Here is a 24,043-nt window from a genome sequence, read left to right on the forward strand (position 1 = left end):
AAAAATATCCCATGGTGCAAGAACCAATTGCTAGGTAGTGTTAGAAATCCTTTCTTAAATTTAGTTAAACATTTAAAGTAGCTAAACATGTGGCAGAGGAGAGGGAGAGACTGCTGCCACCGCCACATTTGTGGTGTTGAAACAATCAGAAGTAAGGTCTTAGGCTGAGGCCCTTGTCAGCCTTGCTACCTAAACCCCATTTAACTGGAGATGCCAGAGACCGAGCTTGGAATAAATGCTTTGTCTGCAGGAAGCCCAACATGAAGCTACAGCTCCCTCATACTATCTGGCTCCAGAATAGTGATTCACTGTGCATAGTGCTGCCACCTGTCTATCGTATTTTTCGCTCTATAAGACGCACATTTTCCCCTCCAGAAATTAAGGGGAAATGTGTGTGCGTCTTATGGAGCGAATGCAGGCTCCTTGGCTTCAGCAATAGCAACACGAAGCCTCTGAAGCACAGTGGGAGCGCTCCCGCCACGCTCCAGAGGCTTTGGGTTCCTTTCGCTGAAGCCTGAAGAGCAAGACTCCAGAGGCTTCGGGTTCCTTTCGCTGAAGGGTAGGTGCCCCTTCAGCAAAGGCACAGTGCCCCTTCAGCTAAGTGGGAGGAGAAATGGAAAGGGCTCCATTTCTCCTGCCGCTTCACTGAAGGGGCGCTGCACAGAGAGGGGGACATTTTTTTCCCTTGTTCTCCCCCTCTAAAACAAGGTGCGTCCTATGGTCGGGTGCATCCTATAGAGCAAAAAATATGGTAATTGTGCTTTTAGTTTATACACTTTACTGTGGGCTCGTCCACACTTCTGCTTTTCCCATTTCTAGAACGCATCGGTCTGAGCAGTTTTCCACTTGACCCATGCTGTCTATAAGGAGTCCAAGCAGTTCTCCCCTTGCCCTGCTCTTTTCCCAGGGAGAACCCTAAATCCATGCTAAATCAGAGCAAAGTCAACCCGGAGAAAACCTGAATTGCCATTTGTTCCGACTGTGCACTAAAGAACAATTTCCCTGGGGGGCAAAGCAACGGGACAAGAGGAAGTGTGGATAAACCCTGTTATATCTTGCATTTCAGTTGTTGTATTGATTGAATTCATGTTATGGGGTGGCTATACAAATTCAGTGAATGAATGGATAAGCTTGTCTCAGGATTCCCTCCTTCCCAGGAATGCTGGAACTCTCCTCCAGGGTTTTTAGGCTTTACACATACACACATACATCATCTTCAAGAGTTCTGGGTCCACCAACCAAACAATCTGAATACCGTACTTTTCGGTGTATAAGACTATGTTTTTTTCTTTAAAAATCATGCCAAAAAGTGGTGGTCATCTTATACATGGATAGTGCATAGGGAGGACGTTTGACTGGCTGCTGCCATGGCTGTCAGCAGCTATTGTGTGCGTGCTGTTGATTTCTGTGTCAATGGGTGGTGTTGATTTGCTGACGCTGCGGCAGTTGGGCGGGCAATTGGCAACTTCTGCTGGTGATGGAACATAGGTGTGCGGGTTAGCAATTTTCGGCAATCCCCCATAAAAAAAGCTCAGCAACCCTGGGTAATCCCCCCTTCCCAAAAAGCTCCACAACTCTGGGAAATCCTTCACACAAACACCTCAACAACTCTGTGTCATCTCCCCCCATTTTCTTCGAGCCCCCCAAAATAGGGGTGTCTTATACATGGAGGCGTCTTATACACGGAAAAGTATGGTATCTAGGTCAGGCCTGCACAACATGTGACTCCCACCACCCAGCCAAATACATCCCATCAACCAGCAGCAGGGGCTGGTTGCGTCTCCATTTTTGCTGCCTGTTTGGAAGCGCAGAAAGAGAGATGGGAGTGGGGGAGTCAAGCAGCCACAATGTATGCTGTGTGTGTCCATGTTGCTGGATCTCAAGTTCTGGAGGCCAGACCTAGGAGCTAAGATACAAAGACCCCGTTTTACACAGTAGGGGGCAAAGAGAGAAGAAAAGAAGGTTGTGTCAATCTTCTTACCCCATCCAATAAGGAGATATAAGGCGAAGTGTCTGTTAGGAGAGAATATGACCATGAGGATGTGGAGATAAAGTCCTTCAACTAAGAGCCAATAAAAGTTGGCCATTACACAGTACTGGAAAATTACCAAGCTACCCTTGCAGCCGACCTGGAAAGTTACAAACCAAGGATGAAACGTTTGGGTAAATAAATTGCTTGAACACAGTAAATGGCTTCCATTGTTAAAAATCTTTCTTTGATAGATACAAGCTCTGACATGAGGGACTTCCCCTTCCATGAACTTGCCTGTTGGTCGCCTGAAAGGGCCTCTTTCTATTGTTTGGATTCCGGTCAAATTATAACTTTTAGAAGTGAATGGAAACAAATGCCAAGTGTTTCTCAAGGCTTGCTTCCCTAGTGAAACATTTAGGATTTGTCTTGTCTCCTAAAAACCATCCTCTCTCTCTCCCTCTCCCTCTCTTTATACCTTGTGTTATTCCTTCCTCCTAAATCTCTCCTTTTTGTATCTTTTTCATTTCAGGGCAAAATATTCCAGGAATAAAAATGCCACCACCGTCGAGGTTAATCTGGGGCAGGGAGGTAATAATCAGGACCACCAGTTAACCAGAAGTAATTTGGTTTACGGAAGAGGCTCCTGTCACTTTTTAAAGCTAGTTTATTCTATAGAAGCTGTGCCAGAAGCAAAAATAGCCCTGTGGAATGCATAACGAGCAACTGAAAGCTCTTCCTAGCTCTTATGTAACTAAACCGGGGTCAGCAGAAGCAACTCTTTGCTGCAGATATTACATCACCTGGACAACACTGCAGCATATTGATTTATACCAGTTTAACTACAGTGACAAAACTTGATGTCTTGAAATTCCTTCTTAAATTAGCCAGAAAAAATGGGGGGTGGGGGTGGGGGAGAAATGAAATTAAAACTTAACCTGTGTCTCCCTGCTAAATTCATGATCCTGAACCTCTGAAGTGACAAGTAATGTTGACATCTTGGTCAGCGATATGGGGAGCTCTGTGGAAGGTTTATCAGCCAATCGCATTTAATTAAGGCAAAAGAAAACGGTTCAGGGAGGTTCATTCAAGGGACATGCAAAGGTTCGTGCATGTTTCCCACCATTACAAATTTCCTGGTTTTCATGGCTACGTTGAACAGAGTGGAAATATTAACGTAAGGAAAGGGGAAATTCCCCAAGCAAGGAGATCTTTGATTGAGCTTTTGCACAGTAGATGTCAGATTGTTAGTTCATTTAACTCACAATTTTCTACACTGATTGGCAGCAGCTGTCCATCAATCTTTTCCTGTAATGTTACATGGGGCCTTTTTTGCAGGACGGGGCTGCAAACTGACTTGATGCTCTCAGTGTACATAATATGTGCCCTTTTCACTGATTTGTGGCCCCTTATCTTTATCTGTAGTCTAATTCTATGCATGGATAGAAGTCCCTCTGTATTTACACCCAGGTAAGTGTATTTAGGATTTAGCTCTTAATTATGTTACATCAACATGGAATCCTATTAATAACTTTTTTATGAATAGCACGGAAGCAAATGTCACAGTTCATCTTCCACCCACTGAATACCCTCTCCAATTCTATCACCATTTGTCACTGTGTATTTATTTAAAATGTTGAATTCAGAAAGTGCTTTGCAATTATTTGACCTTCCAAACCCTGTGAGATAGGTCATTATTATATCAGGTTTATTTTCAGATGGAGAGCTCAGGCAATGATTTCCACAAGGCAACAGCCTGAGTATGGTGTTTGGGGGGATGGAAATGGTTTAGTTGCACAAGAACACCAGGTCAACTTTAATTACGCAGACTTGAATTTGCTTGTTTGTGATTGAACCCTATCCAAAAAGAATGACAGTTTGGAAGTGCCCCTAGATCATGGGTAGGCAAACTAAGGTCCGGGGTCCGGATCCGGCCCAATTGCCTTCTCAATCCGACCCGTAGACGGTCCGGGAATCAGCATGTTTTTACATGAGTGGAATGTGTCCTTTTATTTAAAATGCATCTCTGGGTTATTTCTGGGGCATAGGAATTCATCCCCCCCCCAAAAAAATATAGTCCTACCCCCACAAGGTCTGAAGGACAGTGGACCGGCCCCTTGCCCTAGATCCAAATCATGCTGCTTTTTAAAGCAATCAATGCCTCTTTCCTTTGGGTCTCACATTACATTACCACCGACGGGCTTGCTGGAATCCTGCCCTGTTCCTTCACTGGTCAGCCTCACTGCATATATGGTGTGGATATATGACCCAGGTATTTGTGTTTAGAATTCTGATTGGTTCTCTTCACCAACTCATCTACTATTGCCCATTCATTTCTTCACTTAGGATGAAGATAGGGAACTTCTGGCTTTGCAGATGTTGTTGGACAACAACTTCCAACCCTCCTGACTATTGACCATGCTGGCTGAGGCTGATGGGAGTTGAAAGCCAACAACATCTGGAAGGCCACACTTTCCTCACCCTGACAAAGATCCTAACCACCCCGAAGCCCCATCAGCGGAGGTGTTGACTTGCACCCAAGACTGAGGTGGCCCATTGTGTGTCACACACACGTGACATCATGCACGTGTTGCATATGTGTGACATCATGTGCCCATGACTTCATGTGCAACGCTGTATTGTCAGGAGGAGGCTGGGTGTGGCGGTTCCTCCTCTCTCTCTCTCTCTCTCTCTCTCTCTCTGGAGGAGTTGACTACTGAAGCCGTGCTGTGCTTGGCTCCACGTTCAGCTTCTTCTGCCCCCTCTACATGAAGGGGGCCAAGCTCCCTCCCAACAAATATTGCTGGGGCCGAAGGCATCTTGGCCCCATAGATTGGTGCCCCTGCACACAAGTCTTTAAGCAACCTGTCTGCGACCAATATAATGCTCTCTTAAAAAGGTAAAGGGACCCCTGACCATTAGGTCCAGTCGTGGCCAACTCTGGGGTTGCGGCGCTCGTCTCGCTTTACTGGCTGAGGGAGCCGGCGTACAGCTTCCGGGTCATGTGGCCAGCATGACTAAGCCGCTTCTGGCGAACCAGTGCAGCGCACGGAAACGCCGTTTACCTTCCCGCCGGAGTGGTACCTATTTATCTACTTGCCCTTTGACATGCTTTCGAACTGCTAGGTGGGCAGGAGCAGGAACCGAGAACGGGAGCTTACCCCGTCGTGGGTATTCGAACCGCCGACCTTCTGATTGGCAAGTCCTAGGCTCTGTGGTTTAACCCACAGCGCCACCCGCGTCCCTAATGCTCTCTTACACACCCAAAAACACAGCACAGGAAAGATAAAAACGCTTCAAGTTATAGCAATTTGTTTTCTTACCCAGGATGGTTGATCCTCTGAGCAGTGAACTGTGTTACTACCAGAATAGAGGATCTCATCTTTGACCAAGACAGAGATTGCTTTTAGAATGAAGGACAGGAACAAATTCAAATGTATATAGTTCCTAGTGCAGTGAAGTTTCCTACACATGGGGAAAGGATACAAAAACAGAAGAGCAAGTGAATATCATTTTTCTTACTCTTAGCAAAACGAATACCCAGCCTTAAAGAAAAACCTGCAAATGTCATTTCTTAACAAATCAATGACAGAATACATTAATTAAAATGTTTTTAATGGCAGTTGTTTGTGCTGGTTCTGTATTTCATTAGCATCTACAATTGGCCGCTTTGTTTTGACAGCTATTCAAGCATCGCTATGGGTTGTATTCAGACTATGTTAGTCATAATTTCGTCGCATAGATTTCAGCGGGACTAGGCCTGCAACCGTAACCATGTCATTATATTCAGCGGGGCTTACTCTAGGTTAGTGGAGAGGGGATTGTAGCTTAATAAAAAGCTTACTACCCCATCCCAATTTTTTTGGTATACTTACCTAAAAAGGCAAAGAATTATACTTCCTGTAGTCAGAGCAATGAGAGACGCACTGTGTCCAAGGGTGTAAATCGCTTTCACCAAAACATAGAAAATCTACAAAAGAAACAATTTGCATGCATCGGTCACTGTAAGAGAGCACTTGGGAGGGGGATCACAGATTGTATTAGACCCCTGCAAGACACAAAACCCTTAATTTTATTTGCATATAGTGATGACATGCAAGGACACATGTTGCTAGCTGCCTCAGAAATACAGAAAGGGTGCGGTGATAGAAATAATGCATTTATTTTGTATCTCTTGCACCAGATGAAAATTACTACTTTTTAATTTCCTGGATGTAATGTTATTGGAAATCCTGTATTGGGGGGCTATTTTTAAATTCTGTTTAATGAAATGTTTTTTTTAAATAACCAAGTGAGTATAGTGAATATAAATCTACGGATGCTTCAATAGAATTGGTGCCTATTGATCTGAAAGCCATTCCCAATTATGTGAGAGTTCATTGCATACATGGCCCAAAGTACATTTCTTTCAACCAAAGAACTGTAAAAATATATCTATCTATCTAGCCATGCAGAAAAAAAATCTATGCAGCTTTCTATTAATATGCTTGCTGGCTATAATATACTAAAGTTAGCTTGCTTAAGCGTGGCTTGACAGGCCGTTCTTTCCACTTCAGAGCATATTTCGCACTTTTGCTTAGCAAGGCGAAAAAAGTTGTTAGCCAAAAGGTCAACTTTGTTGCTGCGGGGTCTACAGAGACTTCCAGAATCTACCAGAATTCGACAGTCATCTCTCCGCAGTGAGTTGTGCTGCAGTTTCACATTTGACACTGCTTGACATGAAACCACAGCTTAAGAATGCAGGAAGAGGCATGTTAGGTCAGAAGAAAGGTCCATCAGTGGTGTGCCATCAGAGGACTAGTGGGTCTAGGCTTTTCCCCAAAAGGTTCCTGGTAAACAATAGAGTATTAAAGTCTGGCGCCTCTTTCACAAAGCCTGGGAGCCTTCTGCCTGGCTTAGCGAGGGTGGCATGATGCTCCAACAGGGCCCAAGAGCCCTTCCACCACCTTCCCAAAGCCCTATCAGCTTTGGGAAGGAGGCACAGGGATCTAGCATCCTGCCAGGAAATGGTCTGAATCAGATGATTGGGGAATGCATTCTCAAGCAGATCAGATCCTCTTTGAAGAGGAGAAAGAGGAGGGAGAAGATTTGCGCTCCCTGTTTCCGGCGGTTTCAGGAGCAGAGAGAGACACAGACACTGAACAGCTTAGGCAGGAGTTACCAAGTTACAAGATAATGGAAAGAGAAACAGAAGGGAGGGAACAGCCAGCAGAAATGTCATTAGAGAGTGTGGGGGGTGCTCCCTCCCCAAGAACTAGGAGGTCTGTCTGTATTAGAGAACAAAGAATGAGCCCAGGATGTTGCTGGAAGGAGGAGGATTTAGAGTAGCCAACTGCTCCCCTTGTGGAGAGATGTGGATTTTTGCTTGCAACAAGGTCCAAGAGCCCTCCTGCCACCTTCCCAAAGCCCTTTCGGTTTTGACAAGGAGGCACCAGGGTTCTAGTACCTTTCCCAAAGCCTGGGAAGTTTCTGCCCGACTTAGGGAGGCGCAAAGCTCACACGCGCAACACACCCATCACCCTCACAAGCTGCCACCTCTGGTCCTAACTGTTCTGCTTCGAAAAATTTAACTGAGGTTCATCTAGCCCCATCTCCTGCTTACCAACTAAACACCTCCTCCAGGAAGCCCACAAGCAGGACTCAAGGGCAATAACAACATAGAAAAGGCTCTGCTGGATCAGGCCAGATGCCCATTTGGTCCAGCATCCTGTTCTCATAGTGGCCAACCAGTAGGCTATGGGAAGCTCACAAGCAGCACGTGAAGGCAACATGACTCTTCCTACTTGTGTTCCTCAGGAATGGGTGTTCCTTGTTATACTGCCCCCGACAGTGGAGGTGGAATATGAGCATCATGTCAAAGGACTCTCCGTGGGCCCCTTTTACCTGGAAGAGGATGGGAAGGTGCAAACAGAAAATTTTCTCACAGTCTCAAGGTTCAGGGAATCCTATCCCTCTCCCGGTGGCAGCCAAAAAAGCAGGTAGACAAGAAGAATCCTTACCATGTAATTTATTCAGTAGTCACAGAGAGAGACAAAGGAATGTAGTCCCTATTAAATAATGGCATTGCTCCGAGTAAAGCCTAACCCCCTCCGTCTCTCTTATCTAACATCATCCCTGACTTGGGCTTTCTGCCTCTGAGCTTTCTGTTCCACTACCTTCAATGCCCGTCTAGTCCTGGGAGAGGGGGGCTTAGGAATGCTCTCTAAAGACACTGAGTCTGTCAGCTGTCAATTCCCCAGTGTTCCTTCTTCCTGCTGTTCCTCTCCCAGTATTTTCCAGCTTTTCCACTCTGCAGTCTCTGAACTATGTCCTTCCGCAAACCACTGTTCTAAATCTACACTGTCCTCCTGTTCTTGGGCAGCTCAGTGCAGCTCCTGACACACAGTTTCTGACCTTCTTGTGCCTTCTGTGCATATTGAAAAGGTGGGTACTCTTGGTTCAGGGGCCACCACCTGCTAGTCTTGCAGCCCCAGCAAATGCCCAACATTTCCACTGCCCGCATCCAGCCCCCACCATGGCGGCTGGTTTTTTTAATTGACATTATTTTGCAAATCACAGCAGTCACATACACAGCCTACCAGTTGCAAATAACGTGGAAAACATAGAAGCTTGATTTTAATTACTTAAAAAATACTGTCACACCAGGAAACAGCTTTTCTCCAAATCAGACTGTTCTTGCTGCTACAAACACTCCCTGTCAGACGAAAGAAAGTACCATAATAAAATGTCATATCTTCAATCCGTTCTGCACTTTACAGCTTTAGAAGATTTGATTGCATTATGCAATGCGAATGGCGTCCCCCCTCCAATAAAAATGGTCTTATTACTTTGTTTTAGAGATAAGAAGCTTGCAAAGATTCGTTCCAAGCATATATGCTTCATTAGCATTTTCATTTTCCTGAACTTCAATTTTGAAGGCAAAAGTGTGTGATCAAATATTCTGCTTTGCCCCCCTCCTAGTAAATCAGAATATCAAGTATAATAAAGTATAGCATCAGGCAAGAAATACATACTTTCACAGAAATGTTGCCTGACTTGGCCACAGCAGTTTAATCAGGCCATATGTAGCCTTGGTTCTCAAACTTAATCCATTCTGGGAGTCTGTTCAACTCCCGAAATGGTTTGAAAACCAAGGCACGGCTTCTGATTGGCTGCAGGAGCTTCCAGCACTCAATCGGAAGCTGCGGAAACTGAGTCGGACATTCGGCTTCCAAAAAACATTTGCAAACTGGAACACTCACTTCCGGGTTTGCAGCATCTGGGAGCCGATTTGTTCAGGAGCCAAGCTGTTTAGGAATCAAGGTACCACTGTGGAGCTTAGGACCATTCCAGATATTTGGTGGGGCTTTGGCAGGCTGTCCTTAGTGGGGCCTTTCTGTGTTGACCCACCTCCAGGACCTACCACAATTTGGGTCTTCTGGCAGTGGAGCAGCTGCCAACTTTGTACTTAGCTTAGTTCATGAGGATGCAGAATGGTGGCAGCCCTGCACTATAATAAGCTAGTCTTTGGATGCTGTATACATCTAATATTTGGTTCTTTGGGTCTACTGCTGTTGTTGTTGTTACACTTGTATCCCAACAACCTTGTGGGGTAGGTGAGGGTGAGAGATGGTGACTGGCCCAAGGTCACCCAGTAAACTTCATGGCTCAATAGGGATTTGAATCCTGGTCTTGCAAGTCTGAGCTCAGCACTCTGATGAGTACACTACACTGGGGTGGGACCCTCTAGATATTGTTGGACAACAACTCCCAACATTTCTGATCATGGCCTATGCAGGCTGGGTTTTGGAGCCCAACATCATAAGGACAACATAAGAACCTAAGAAGAACTCTGTAGCTGGATCAGACCAATGGCCCTCCTAGACACAGAATCAGAATTGTAGCGTTGGAAGGGCCCTGAGAGTCATCTAGTCCAACCCCTGCAATGCAGGAATCTCAACTAAAGCATCCATGACAGACAGCCATCCAACCTCTGCTTAAAAACCTCCAAGGAAGGAGAGTTCCACGAGCCCCCGAGGGAGTCTGTTCCATTGCTGAACAACTCTTACCATCAGAAAGTTCTTCCTGATGTTTAGTCATAATCTCTTATTCTTGTAACTTGAAGCCATTGTTTCGAGTCCTACCCTCTAGAGCAAGAGAAAACAAGTTTGCCCCACCTTCCACGAGACAGCCCTTGGGATATTTGAAGGTGGCTATCATATCTCCTCTCAGTCTCCTCTTTCCCAGGGTAAACATACCCAGCTCCTTCAAGTGGTCCTCACAAGGCTTAGTTTCCAGACCCTTCTGGCATCAAATTCTCACAATGGCCAACCTGTGGGTAGCTCGCAAGCAGGACATGAGTGCAAGAGCACTCTGCCTTCCTTTGTTTTCCAGTGACTGATATTCAGGAGCCCATGCTGCCTCCAACTGTGGTGGCTTGGCTTAGCCATAATGGCTAGTAGCCATCAATAACCCTCTCCTCCATGAACATCTGGAGGGTCACGGGTTTCCCATCTCTGTGAAAGGAGCCAATGGCTGCAGATTGGACAATGGAACTTGAGCCAAGCCAGCTTCTCAGGGAAGGGAAGGCCAATAGCAGGGCAAGGCCAACCACCCTTTAGAAGGCCTGTTCACTCACCTGAGGTACCAGCTTTTCTAGCACCAGCTGGCTTCTTCTATGGTGCTCTGTCCAAGGTCCTGTTCTTTGCACCTGCCTTTCCTGTCATGAACCTGCGTTATGAGCAAGCGTCTCTGCTGCTGTCAGCTTCCTTCAAGTTTTGAGCCATGATGGGGCAGGCCACCCCTCCAAAAAAAAACAAACAAAAAACACACACACACACAAATAGCTTCATGGTGGGGGAGTGTTATTTGAATTGAATCCAGGTCAAGAAGTCTGATCGCCATAGAATTGATGCGTTTGAATTATGGTGCTGGAGGAGGCTCTTGAGAGTCCCATGGACTTGCAAGAAGATCAAACCTATCCATTCTTAAGGAAATCAGCCCTGAGTGCTCACTGGAAGGACAGATCATGAAGCTGAGGCTCCAATATTTTGGCCACCTCATGAGAAGAGAAGACTCCCTGGAAAAGACCCTGATGTTGGGAAAGATGTAGGGCACAAGGAGAAGGGGACGACAGAGGACGAGATGGTTGGATAGTGTTCGCGAAGCTACCAGCATGAGTTTGACCAAACTGCGGGAGGCAGTGGAAGACAGGAGTGCCTGGCGTGCTCTGTCCGTGGGGTCACGAAGAGTCGGACACGACTAAACAACAACAAGGGGGTAAGGAGGAATTTTTTAAAAACCAGTTGTTGCTGCATTGATTTTCCAGCTTACAGTAAGTCCCTTCTTCGGAGCTTCTCTTAGCTGCAGAAGAGAGCACACGAAGCTCTTAAGCCTGCAAATCACCCCCCTTTGTAGGAGCTTGGGGATGGAATTTGGATTGGATCTAAGGGAGCAGGAGACCTTCAGAAAGCAGAGGGTGGTGGAGCTGGAGGAGTGAAAATCATGGACTGGGATGGTTACTGATACGAATGGGGGTAGGATAAGAGGAGGGCAAAAGTCCATGGAAGGCTTTGAAAGTCAGGATGAGGAGCTTATGCTGAACCTAGAAGAAAACAGGAAGCCAGAGCTAAGTTTAAGTAAAGTGTCATGTGATCAACGCGTGAATAGTTTTGGCAGCAGGGTGTAGGATGGATATGAAGTGACCCCAGTGAGAGAATGGCAAACCAGGGAGGAGACGGTGGCAGTAGTCTAGGCAAGTGCCCGTGTGGATAGAGAAAAGAGGCGATTTTGTTGCAATGCTATCAAATATGGCTGGGTGGGGAACGGAATATGGGAGGCACAGGAGACAGAGGAGTCAAAGGTTATGCTGAACATCAGAGAGAGAAGGACTGTGAAAGTTACTGCAGTAGCTGGGAGGGAAAATCTGGCACTGGAGCTCCCTCTCTGAGATAGACGCGATCTCATTCTGCCCTTGGAGGGGGAAATTCCATGTTTCCTATGGTCTCTGGGATGGTGGTTGCTTGGTAAGGCCACAGCTTTTATTAACACATGCAAAAAAGTGTGACATGCGTCACTCAAGGGAATATACCATATTTTTCGCTCTATAAGATGCACCAGACCACAAGACGCATCTAGTTTTTGGAGGAGGAAAACAAGAAATAAAAAATTCTGAATCCCAGAAGCCAGAACAGCAAGAGGGATCGCTATGCAGTGAAAGCAGCGATCCCTCTTGCTGTTCTGGCTTCTGGGATAGCTGTGCAGCCTGCACTCGCTCCATAAGATGCACACACATTTCCCCTTACTTTTTAGGAGGGAAAAAGTGAGTCTTATAGAGCAAAAAATATGGTATATCACATCCCCCTCCCCCTTACTGAAAATCTCTGAATGTTTGCATTCTGCTTCCTTAGAAAAATTATCTTGCTTAGCCTCCTCAGATCTCCTAAGTACTGCAATATGTATATCCATATAGGTGCAGATATATTTAAGAAGGCTTTTCCTGTTCGCAATTAAAAAGGAACGAAAATGGGAAAAAGCTTCAGTAGGTCTACAGGCAGCTGCTATCCACATGTACACAATGTTCAAATGTTCCCTGTGTCTACATGCATGGCTCTGACAGAACAAAATGAGAAAGACCAGAAGTGAGCTAATAATAGTTGTCAAAACCCACAGGAGGAAACATGCCTTTGCAGAGATATATTAAGCAAAGAGTAATAGGGGCACACACATAATGTGACATCTTCATCTATCATAAATTTCTAGATGGGGCTTCGAAAGCTTTCTTGGAACCATTCTACACCCCTCACAAAATAAGATCAGATTCTGAAGTGGCAGGGACAGAAATGCCCTTCCCCTTAAACTTATGTATGGGGGGACGGGGAAACTAGAATTTCAGTGGGAGAGTTAGGCTAAATATTTCCCCCTGGTGAACAAGCGTTCTCCATGCAAGTCAGTTTTCTGAGGGGTGGGCATTTTTTTAAAAAATCAATCTTCTGCCTGCAGTTTGATGTGGCACAGTTTCAAATCCTACAGTCTCCTTCTGTCTAATGTGCAGTGCAAATCTAGACACTAAAAGACATGGGTCACTTCTGAATCCCTATTTCTAATCTATTGCCTGGGGCTGGAATCCACCCATCACAGCACAGTTTTCAGAGGCCAGAGCATGTGCAATTTCACTGTAGACGGAAACAGCAAGACCATGGAGGATGCTGTGTTAGGCACACAGCTTCAGCTATGTGAGGAGTGGTGAGAGGGGTTTGTGGCTGAACTGGTTTATCCCATGACCAAAACCACCCACATCCCAAGGCCAAGGAGAACAACTATAAATTGCTTTGGGGTGCCTCATGGGAATCAATCCTAACAACAACAACAACAACAACAACAACAACCTCAATGATCAGTATGTTTCCTCAGAAATAGGCCTGAAGGTTTTCACCCACATTTCTTTAGAAAATAACTACAGCATTGTGAAAATATGTCAACATGAATGACTTGTAATTTCCATTGCAATAATTTTTTGGGGGTGGTGGTGGTAGAGATCGCCAGCATGGCCACAAAATGCTAGAGCAGAGCCAGCATCACAGAAATGTTTCCCAGTCATCCCACCGTAAAGGTGACTTCTGTGTAACATTTACACCACAGGCCTCATCTTCAAATAAATCCCTTGCACAGGGACACAGGCCCTCAAGGTTCCCAAACAACCTGCAATTCAGAGTCCGATTCTACACCTTTCCCCTCCTCTAGGTTCTACCTCTAGAGATGCATGAGGCAATGTGGAACGGAATGGGGTGGCGTTAGCTAACTCCATCTCCCATTAACCCAGTTAATGCCCCCTAAAGCTGCTATTTGCTCCACAGGGCAAAACAAACAGGCCTCACAGGTGCCTGCATGTTTTGCTCTGTAGGGACAAATAGCAGCTATGGGGGTGATTTTGATGGGGGAAAGAGTGCAAGATTTAATTCTACCTCCACAGCACCATGGTGCAATATCTTTTTTAAAAAAATAATAATGGATGATTTCTCAAACGAGGCCTAGTATGGTCCTGAAAATGGTCCAAAAAATTGATTGAGTGAATACTGTAGGAAACAAGATTGCATAAGGTCTGGCTGGTAGAGTTTATCATTTTGTTTTAAAATCTTTGCGCAGTTAGTCAGCAGTGTCACAGGAGGAAAAAGTCAACAAATATGGAAAACACAAGATTTATTTGATGATAAGGCATATTTGATTCAGTACATATGCAGAATGTTCCAGCATCTCCGCTGGGTCCATACTGCCTTCTAAAATCAACTCTAGACGCTGGTTTTGACCCATAAAGGCCAATTGGTTTGGGCCACTACAATTAAGATGGACCTATGCAGTCTTCCAGTGTTTTATGTTGCACTTTCTAAATCTGACCTGGATGGTGTTCCATCTCTAACATTTTGATTTTGTTTTCCTTTAATTAACACAAATTGGCAGCTTAAAATTTCAATAGTTCTCCAGTACATTCAATTCCGAGTCATAGAATTGTTTGACTTACCGCGCTGTCTTCGTCAACTTCTTTGTATCCACAAGCAAAGAAGAAATCTGGAAATATATCTGTCCAACCGTTACTTGTACAATTTTTGCTGATATTTCCTAAACAAAAGGGGGGGAAGTGTAGCAATCAGGAGCTGAATTCTAATTCACTAAAAAGGTTGTCCCTCACAGGTGACTTGAGGCTCCTGCTGCCAATCTACTATAACCTATAGTAATGTACACATCATCATTAGCCTCCACCAGCAGAGAGGAGTGTTGTTGTGGTGGTGGTTGCTCAGTCACAATAGAGGCCTAGTTTCACCCTGGCAGGTGGAAAGCTATCACCAGTGGTAACCAGCAGCAAGCTCTCTAAACTGGCCATTTCCCACTTCCCAAGCCAGTGGAGGTGACAGGGCTTTAGATTCAGTGCTGAGTCTGCCCTGTTGCTTCCAGCCAGGGATCAGGATTGCCCTGAGTATCTTGACGCTGAAGTCAAGAGAACCCATGTGTCTATATTTGGCCAAAGTCAGAGCGCTTACTTCAGATAACCTAAGTTGTCTCTCACCACCCCGAAATAAAACCCTATATTCATCCATGGTATTGTCACGAATAGAAAAATGACCAAATACTTCCACCAGGTATAGGGTGTGTTCTTCGTCAGCAACAGATCAGGAGGCTCTGTGTGATATTTAAAAATCACTTGGCAGAGGTTCTATTAACGTCCAGCTTTTGAGAAGACTAATTTGCGGCTATAAATGTGTTAGATGGGGACGTAATTTGAATAAAATTATCTTCATAAAAAGCCTTTCATTACCCTACACTGTTATTTAAGGTGATATTGAATGATCTATGGCAGGGTTATTAAAGCCTTCAGATCTTGCAGTGATGAATAACTAGCCGGAGAGATGAATATTCTTCTGACACACAGCAAATCCCAATTTCGCTTATAATGTGTTTCTAAAAGCCTTGTCCCAATTATGACAAGAGGAGCAGAGATGAGAGAAAGTTCTAGAAGGAACAACAAACTGGAGGGCTTTCCTATTGTCCCAGAACATCACGGGAAACTCTTCTGAACTCTAATTCATAAATATGCACCTGCCAAGTAGGTGATGCTTAAATAAATCTACGTATCCATAATGACTGGAGTCGTAACCCTGAAATAATCAGACCAGCGTGTTGGATTGGGAATACCTGCCCTTGAATCCATCCCATAAGCATGGTGGGAACACGGAAACATAGAACGTAGAAAGCTGCCTTATACAGTGGTTCCCCGCAAGACGAACGCCTCGGAAGACGAAAAACTCGCTAGACGAAGGAGTTTTTCATTTTCTTAGCCGCTTCGCAAGACGCATCTCCCTATGGGCTTGCTTCGCAAAACGAAGCTTGCCCCACAAGCTCCGGGGATAGCGGGGAAGCGCAGCGCGTCTTCCCCGTTGTCCCCAGACCTCTTATGAAGCAAGGGGCGGCGGGGAGAAGATCGCTTCTCCCCGTTGCCAGCCCCGCAATCTGCGGGGTTGCCAGCCCCGCAATCGCCTTCCCCTCTGTCCCCAGACCCCTTTTGAACCAAGGGGCGGCAACAGGGAGAAGCGATCTTCTCCCTGCCGCCCCTTGCTTTAAACAGGTCCGGGGACAGAGGGGAAGGCGCGCGGCGCTTCCCCTCTGTCCCCGGACGGTCTCCATAGGAACGCCTTGATTGATTTTCAATGCATTCCTATGGGAAACCGTGCTTCGCAAGACAAAAAACTCGCAAGAAGAAAAAACTTGCGGAACGAATTAATTTCGTCTTGCGAGGCACCACTGTACTGAGTTAGATTACTGGTCCACATACCAAAATATTTTCTACACCAGGAGTCAGCAAACTTTTTCAGCAGGGGGCCAGTCCACTGTCCCTCAGACCTTGTGGGGCACCGGACTATATTTTTGGGGGGGAAATGAACAAATTCCTATGCCCCACAAATAACCCTAGATGCATTTTGAATAAGAGCACACATTCTACTTATGTAAAAACACCAGGCAGGCCCCAAAAATAACCCAAAGATACATTTTAAATAAAAGGGCACATTCTACTCATGTAAAAGCATGCTGATTCCTGGACCGCCCGTGGGCCAGATTTCGAAGGCGATTGGGCCGGATCCAGCCCCCGGGGCTTAGTTTGCCTACCCATGGTCTACACTGACTAGCAGAGGCTGTCCAGGATTTCAGATGGGGAACACAACCAATCCTATCTAGAGATGCTGGGGACTGAACATGGGACCTTCTACACGCAAGCCACATGCTATACCATTAAGTGAAGGACACAAACGTGGTCCATCCTCTGCTGATGCTGAATGTACACTTCTAAAAAAGGCCCTGCACAATATTTCATAGGTCAGCATATGTTGGGTTCCATACACTTCTGTTCCTCGGGTCCTGTTCAAATGCTATGCCCCATGCGTAGGGGTCCAGTGATGCTGGAGATGGGGCAAGTGTTGGCCTAGGGGTCTCCTAAGGCATTCTCTTGTTTCTTTCCAGGTGTACTAGATAGATCCGGGGACAGATATGGTCCAATGTGGCCCATAACCCACATAAAGGCAGGCCCCTATAACAGTCGACATCCACCAGTCATCAGGGTCACCCTGAAGATATTTTCCTGCCTGTGGCCTAAGACAAGATGGTGCCTTTTCCCATTCCATGTACAAGAGCCAACTAGATTGGCAGCCGAATCTCACTGCAGGGCAGAATAGGGGGTGCAGTGCAGACCACGTGGCACACACAGTTATTTCCACTTTTCATCTCTCAGCAACTGCAGCCTGAGGCAGCTGTGTCACTCTGTCTAATGATAGGGCTGGCCCCACAAGCCATCAGTTGTAAGGCCTACCAGGTGCATAATCAAGCTCCACCCTTCTGCCCTGTGTTTACTTTTCTGGACAGGCTGCAAAACCCAGAGTCCCATGGAACACCATATACAGCTGGTGGGCTGCGTTTTGGTTTGGTGGGTCACAGACCCTGCAGACCTGATATCCATGACATACATTCATAGAAATTGCTCGGCACTATGGCCTGGATGCAAACCTGAATATAATCACTTGCATGTCTTCAAGATTATAGACATGCAGTAAGCCTTTGTAAGTGTACACATCTTGAGATACAGGTATTAAAACAACAACAACAACGACAATGACAACAACAGTCCTTTCTGTATGTAAGTTGCCCATCACCAAATTAAAAATGAACACTTCGTAGGAAAAATGATTTCTTAATTTCTGGCTGTTGTTACCTGCACATGAGAACCCCTTAAAAAACACACACACCTAAATATGGTTTCCATTATATAAAAGATATATTACCTGATTTGCTGAAAAAATTACTGAAGACTTTTGGACACGGTACTGTCACGGTTTCCCCAATTTCTGCAGGGTGCCAGCAGGTAATGTTATCCCAGATCCCAACACACCCTGGAAAAAACAAGCAGAAAGCATCTCATATGGAGCTCCTTGAGTGAATCCCTCCTCCCACTGTGTTCTTCCCTCTTCCACAATTACAGTGGTACCTCGGGTTACATACGCTTCAGGTTACATACGCTTCAGGTTACAGACGCCACTAACCCAGAAATAGTACCTAGGATTAAGAACTTTGCTTCAGGATGAGAACAGAAATCATGCTCTGGCGGCACGGGAGCAGCAGGAGGCCCCATTAGCTAAAGTGGTGCTTCAGGTTAAGAACAGTTTCAGGTTAAGAACGGACCTCTGGAACGAATTAAGTACTTAACCCGAGCTACCACTGTACTTCTAAGGAAGCATCTGTGTTTTTGGTTATTATGAAATGTTCAAAAAAAACCCCAACATCTGCAACAAGTGCTTTGAAAATGTAGCAGGTTTTATATCGTTAGCTCTTTGCCATCAGGAACTGTCTTCCTGTACTTTGCAAAGGATGAGGTACACTGATGGATCTCTGCAGGTAATAGGAATAAGTCATGTCTGGACAGGGCAGGCCTCCCATTGAGGTGGTGGATGTTGTGGAGTGGGAAATGGCGACAAGGTCTCAAGAGTCTGAGTGTACCACATGGCGTGCCCTACACCTCCCTAAGCCAGCCTGCTGTGGAGGATATTGCCACACTGCCAGGGGTGAGCTAAGAGTCAGCTGCCAACACCGTTAGTTTCTGTATGTGGAACAGGAGGGTGCCATCCTTCCCCTCACAAAATACACACAGTTCTGCCTGCGACTGCCTATTAATTATTTTACATTTCGAATGGAAAAATAATACCCCTGGCCTCTTGGGTACCTAAAATGGATGCTGGCAATCCAACACAGATTTGCAGACTCAATAAGAAACAAATATTGGTTGACTTATCTCCCATAGGATTTTCTGTATCAGCAACTCAAGCAAGATTTGATCCACTCCTGTGTACCCTAATTAAGCAGAGACTGTGTTAACAACCTCTTTCCCTCGCAGAATGTGTTTGTTTACAAAGATTACCATGCGAGCAATGTTATTATGATGTAATTAATGCAATTGCCCTCATCTGTTTCCTGATTTAAAGAATTATACTATAAAAGCAGCAAGGCTTAATGAACAATTTCAACATACTCATAAATCTTAGTAACAAATCTTTTGGAACCTTATTAAAATGGACTTTCTAAGGGGAAAATGTTACCAATGAATCATGCAGAAATAGAGCTGATTCATGTCTCCCTAAGTAATCGTACGCCATGTTTGTGGAGAACTTCACTTTTTAATGCATACTTCCTCCTAATCTATGCATTTTTGCATGCATTGTTTAGCTGGAGACCTGCACTACAAAATTCGGAGAACTGCAAATTTCAAAGGATAGCCTAATTGTGTTTTTGGTTCAAGAAGTGTGGATTGACTCGCTTCTCATTAAAATGCAAACAAAATCAAATTTCTGCCCCATTCCTGGTCAGGTCAACCATGGTCCTGGAAATTTCAGTTGCTTCCAGATCAGGAGTCCTTTGGCTATTTTTCCAGATACCTAGTCACACCTGCTTTGCTTTCTCCACCTTATCTGCCCCCGCTCTACTCAACTGACCATAGCTGTCAACTTACAGATTTGAAAATAAGGGACCAGCAGCCTCGAAAATAAGGGATCAGCAGCCAAAATAAGGGATTTTAGTCAACCAGCTCCTTTCCTTTCCCCCCATGGTGGACGTGTACAGTACTGTGAAATGACAATGGAAATAGGCGAGGGGAATGGTCATTAAAAGAAAAAAAGGGTGCACAAGGATTCGACTGCCATTCCATCGGCTCGGGCAGGTTGGCTTCAGGATCGTTACCAGGTCCCGGCGAGAGGTGACAATGCCCCAGAGAAAAACAGTGCAGCAGGTAATCTAAAAGGATCCCCCTCCCCCTAGATCAGGCATGTCCAACTCCCAAGAGACCTGTTGCGCATGCCTGCAGTGGCGGAGCTTCGTGCTGCGGCACAGGGGGTGGGCTGGCGCGCATCCTGGGGGCAGGGAGCCCAGCGCGGGGGGGGGGGGACCGCGATTGCACCCTGCCAGGATCGCGCTGCCAGGGGCTGGGCGCTCCCCCCACCCTCCTCTTCCTCCGCCAGTGCATGCCTGCCCTAGATCCTGTGCTGAGCAAGACCCTGCATATCTAGCTGTGCATGCCAAAGTCGAAAGGGATGCCTTGGGTGGCTGTAGCAGCGATAGTTCTCTCCCCGCTGGCTCTTTAAAGAAGGGGGTGAGCCCTGTCACCCGACAGGATGGGCTGGACGCGGTTACCTCCGCCTGCTTAGAGCTCCCAAAGTCTTGCTGGAGTCCAGGGAGGGGGGGGCTAGCTGGCTGCTTTTCATTTGGGGAAGGAAGCCCCCAGATGGCACCATAGTCGCGCCCCGTAGGCGGATCGCCCCCGAGTGCACATTATCTTTGCAGCTCCTGGTGTGCCCTAGGAGTTATGGGCTGTTGGGTGTGTTGGGTGGCGGGCGCTGTGACTCTCCAACAAGCTGACATTCTCCCCTGAAGGCACGCTCCTCCCTTAACTCCCGAGATAGATGGATGCTCACCGAGGCCCTGCCGCGATGTAAGCAGACCCTTGTGGGGATGGGTCTTATCCCTGTGAGTGGGGGTGGCTGGGAGGTGGGGGTAGTAGCCCTTTTCTCCCAGGCAGCATTGAAACCCAGGAAATTTAAGGGACATCATCAATCCGGGACAGCACCGGGACACGGCACTGGGATAAGGGAGTTTCCCGCCAAATAAGGGACGGTTGACAGCTATGCAACTGACCCTCTCCTACATTCTGACACTACTTGGCTTCCTCACAATCATTTCTTGCCCCTTCACTGCTATGGAACAGACTTTCCTCTAGCCTTGAATGTGTGTACCTTGTGTGTACTTTCACCTGCTAGTTTGATTATTTTAACAGAGGCAACGGGGATTAAAAGAACACTGAACCACACCAGCAATTGTCGGGAAGACAAAAAAAAGACTGCTTCACATCACAGCGCCTGTGGCCAAGCAAACTGCAGCGTGACAACACTCTTACATATATTAAGCATATAAGGCAAACCAAAGCACCACTTATTCTCCATCACTTCTAAAAAAAACTGCTTTAGTTTGCTTCTGGCATATTATTCCAATGATTGATTTTGCTTTGGGAAAATTATTATTTACTGCCAAGTGCCACAATAAATAAGCACTGGGTTACTAAAAGGCAGCAATACTAACAAGAGTGAATTATTTTTACTTTGCCATCAAAATGCATTAGGATCTAACGACTTGGGTATAATCAGAAACATTTAGAATTCCAAGTGAAAGAGCCCCAAAAATATTGTGATGAGAAAACTTAATTCTGTCGTAGGAATAAATCATGCACGTCAAAGAGATCTCCAGTTATCTACCACATTTACAAACTTTATTATGCAAAGGAGAATTCTCATCATAGGGCTGCTCCCCTTTCCCTTATCACTTTCACAGGAGGGGAAAGCTGAAGAAAAATGGCACCCATGAAACTGATATGGCTCTATCCCTCATCAATTTCATGGTAGATGAAAGACAGTGAAGTAAATGTAGGTACTGAATAAAAAGATGGGCTTTAAGTATCCAGCTCTGTTCTACTTAGAGTAGACCCATTGAAATTAATGCACTTGTTAGTCAAAAGCATTAATTTCAGTGGTAGGACTCTGAGTATGGCTAGCACAAGATACAACCCAGGAACCCTACTCAGCTACCCCAAGCCACCACAATTGCCACCATGGGGGTGAGTCCATTGGCCCTGTGCCTTCCCAAACATTTTGACCCCAGTTCCTGCACCTCTCTAGGCACTGGGGGCTGAATGTCTCTATTGGGGAGACTGCTGCCCTCGAGTAAGCTCTCTGCATGAAGTTGAACCACAGAAATCCTACATATAAGCAGAGACGGCTCCCTGCAGCAAACACCCAGCCTCCAACATGTGATGGCTGCAGGAATGTCATCAACACCAGGTACCACTTTGTCACTACAGATCACACTCCCAACTCCTCCACTTGATGCAGGTGGAACAAGCCTACATTCAAAGCCACAAGTGCACTGCCATCCTATGTAATTCACACATAAGGATTCAGGACTGGTAGCCTGGTAAAATTGGGAAAGGTGTATGGTGCTTACAGAGAGTCCAGACTAGCAGAAGAACCTTCTTCTAATCCAGGGGTCAGCAAACCTTTTCAGCAGGGGGCCGGTCCACTGTCCCTCAGACCTTGTGAGGGGGCCGGACTATATTTTTTGGGGGGAAATGAATGAATTCCTATGCCCCACAAATAACTCAGAGATGCATTTCAAATAAGAGCACACATTCTACTCATGTAAAAACACCAGGCAGGCCCCACAAATCACCCAGAGATGCATTTTAAATAAAAGGACACGTTCTACTCATGTAAAAACATGCTGATTCCTAGACCGTCCGCAGGCCAGATTTAGAAGGCGATTGGGCTGGATCCGGCCCCCGGGCCTTAGTTTGCCTACTCATGCTCTAATCTGAACGTCCCCTGTGGATGAAATGAGGGTGACATTTGTTTAAGGATGGTCTATCTGCACTTTGCTCTTCCTTGTGCATGGTCCAAATACATTTTATCTTGATGAAGTGTGTTGTCTCTGATTTTTGTGTGTGCAGTGCGTTTCCAAGAATCCAAACCTACACTTCATAGAACTGCTGAAAAAATGTTCTTGGCTACGTGGATGTTCATTTCCTAAAAACATAAAGTGGAGTCTGTAGACACTGTACTATCTGACAAGATACTAAATTACTAAGAGGCTCTTGAATGGTCTCAGCCAGGCAAGATAAATCTCTTTTCTTTGTTGCTGGATGGCCTGGAGCGACGATGGATGGGATCAAAGGAGGAACAACTTGACAAAATGGAGAAGTGTTACTGGATCTGCAAGGTGTGCGGGAGCAGGAAGGTGAAGGTGAAGGTGTGGCCTCCTAAATTATAAATCAAACTGAAACAGTAAAGCTAACTTTTCCTAACCCTGTGCATATACCATAAAGCATTGACCCAAAAGCTGTAGTCCAGAGCACAGAAGATATGGTTTCCTGGGTGTCGCAAAGCAAAAGGTAAGAAAGACAAAGGGAAATAAATGAACTAAAAACGGTATTTAAACATACCTTTCCTAAGAAACCAGAGGCCTTCCTTCTGGGCATTGTCGGCCAATTGGTGCCAAAGAAAGATAGAACACTCTTTATGTATGCAACAACCGCAGCAAGAATACTCATCGCAAAGTATTGGAAGACACAAGATTTGCCCACTCTGGAAGAATGGCAGATGGAAGTGATAGACTATATGGAACTGGCAGAAATGACTGGCAGAATCCGAGACCTGGGAGAAGAGTCGGTGGAAGAGGACTGGAAGAAGTTCAAAGAATATCTCCAAAAACATTGTAAAATGTTTGAATGTTAAAATGATGTTTGATATAAAGATAATTTGGCATCAGTGACATAGTAAAAAGAAATATGCAAAAATGTTTTAAGAAAAAAGGGTGAAAAGACCAGAGTAAAATTATGTCGAAACTAAACAAATGATATAAGGGATTAAGTTATAAAGAACATGTGATAAATGGATTTAAAAGGAAAGGAAAACCAAAGATATAATAGGTTGAAATTTATAACATTGAATAAGATTGGAAAGAGGGTAAGGAATTGCTGAATTTGATTGTGTAAAGGGGAACACAGAAAAGGGAGATGTGGGGAAGTCAGGAAAGAGGGTTATAAAGACTGTAAGCCAAAAACTAGATTTTTATTTTTTCTTTGTTTTTTGTTTTCTCTTATTACTTTTTCCTTTATTCGCTTATGTTTTTTATTGTGTTTTATTGTTCTTGTTGGATTGTGCTGTTTTTGATTGTCTTTCTCTTTTGTTTTGTCTGATTGTGATTTGTTTTATTATGTAAAATCTTAATAAATATTTTATAAAAAAAAAAGAAAGACAAAGGGAAATAAAAGCAAACAGCCAAACGCAAGAGGGGTGAACCAATCAGGAGGCTTAAAGCCTAGAACATTCTAGTGTTTTGGTGTGGGTGGCTTTTCCCACAGAGCTGAAACAAGTTCCTCAGACTAGATAGCATAGAGGCCTCAATTCAGCGAGATCATCTCAATTAGTGGGATACAGTTTTCTTCCAAAAGGCTAGCATTTTACC

At 45.3% G+C, this 24,043-nt stretch overlaps 1 protein-coding gene and 1 long non-coding RNA gene across 2 annotated transcripts in view; both read right to left on the reverse strand.

Annotated features, from left to right (window-relative positions):
* The window catches only part of LOC307199391, a 194,243-nt gene that overhangs the window by 12,864 nt on the left and 157,336 nt on the right, over positions 1–24,043 (reverse strand). The gene's annotated exons all lie outside the window — the stretch shown is intronic.
* Positions 1–24,043, reverse strand: part of VIPR2 (vasoactive intestinal peptide receptor 2) — a 51,508-nt gene that overhangs the window by 8,543 nt on the left and 18,922 nt on the right. The window contains exons 3-7 of the mRNA XM_079946963.1: positions 17,770–17,877; positions 14,466–14,563; positions 5,845–5,939; positions 5,293–5,434; positions 1,982–2,129 (exon numbers count right to left, since the gene is read on the reverse strand). Coding sequence (XP_079803089.1) covers positions 1,982–2,129; positions 5,293–5,434; positions 5,845–5,939; positions 14,466–14,563; positions 17,770–17,877 — 591 coding nt within the window. The remainder of the gene's footprint in view (positions 1–1,981; positions 2,130–5,292; positions 5,435–5,844; positions 5,940–14,465; positions 14,564–17,769; positions 17,878–24,043) is intronic.

The sequence above is a fragment of the Podarcis cretensis genome (genome assembly GCF_951804945.1).
Source record: "Podarcis cretensis genome assembly, chromosome: 12".
In the NCBI taxonomy this organism is placed as follows: domain Eukaryota; kingdom Metazoa; phylum Chordata; class Lepidosauria; order Squamata; family Lacertidae; genus Podarcis; species Podarcis cretensis.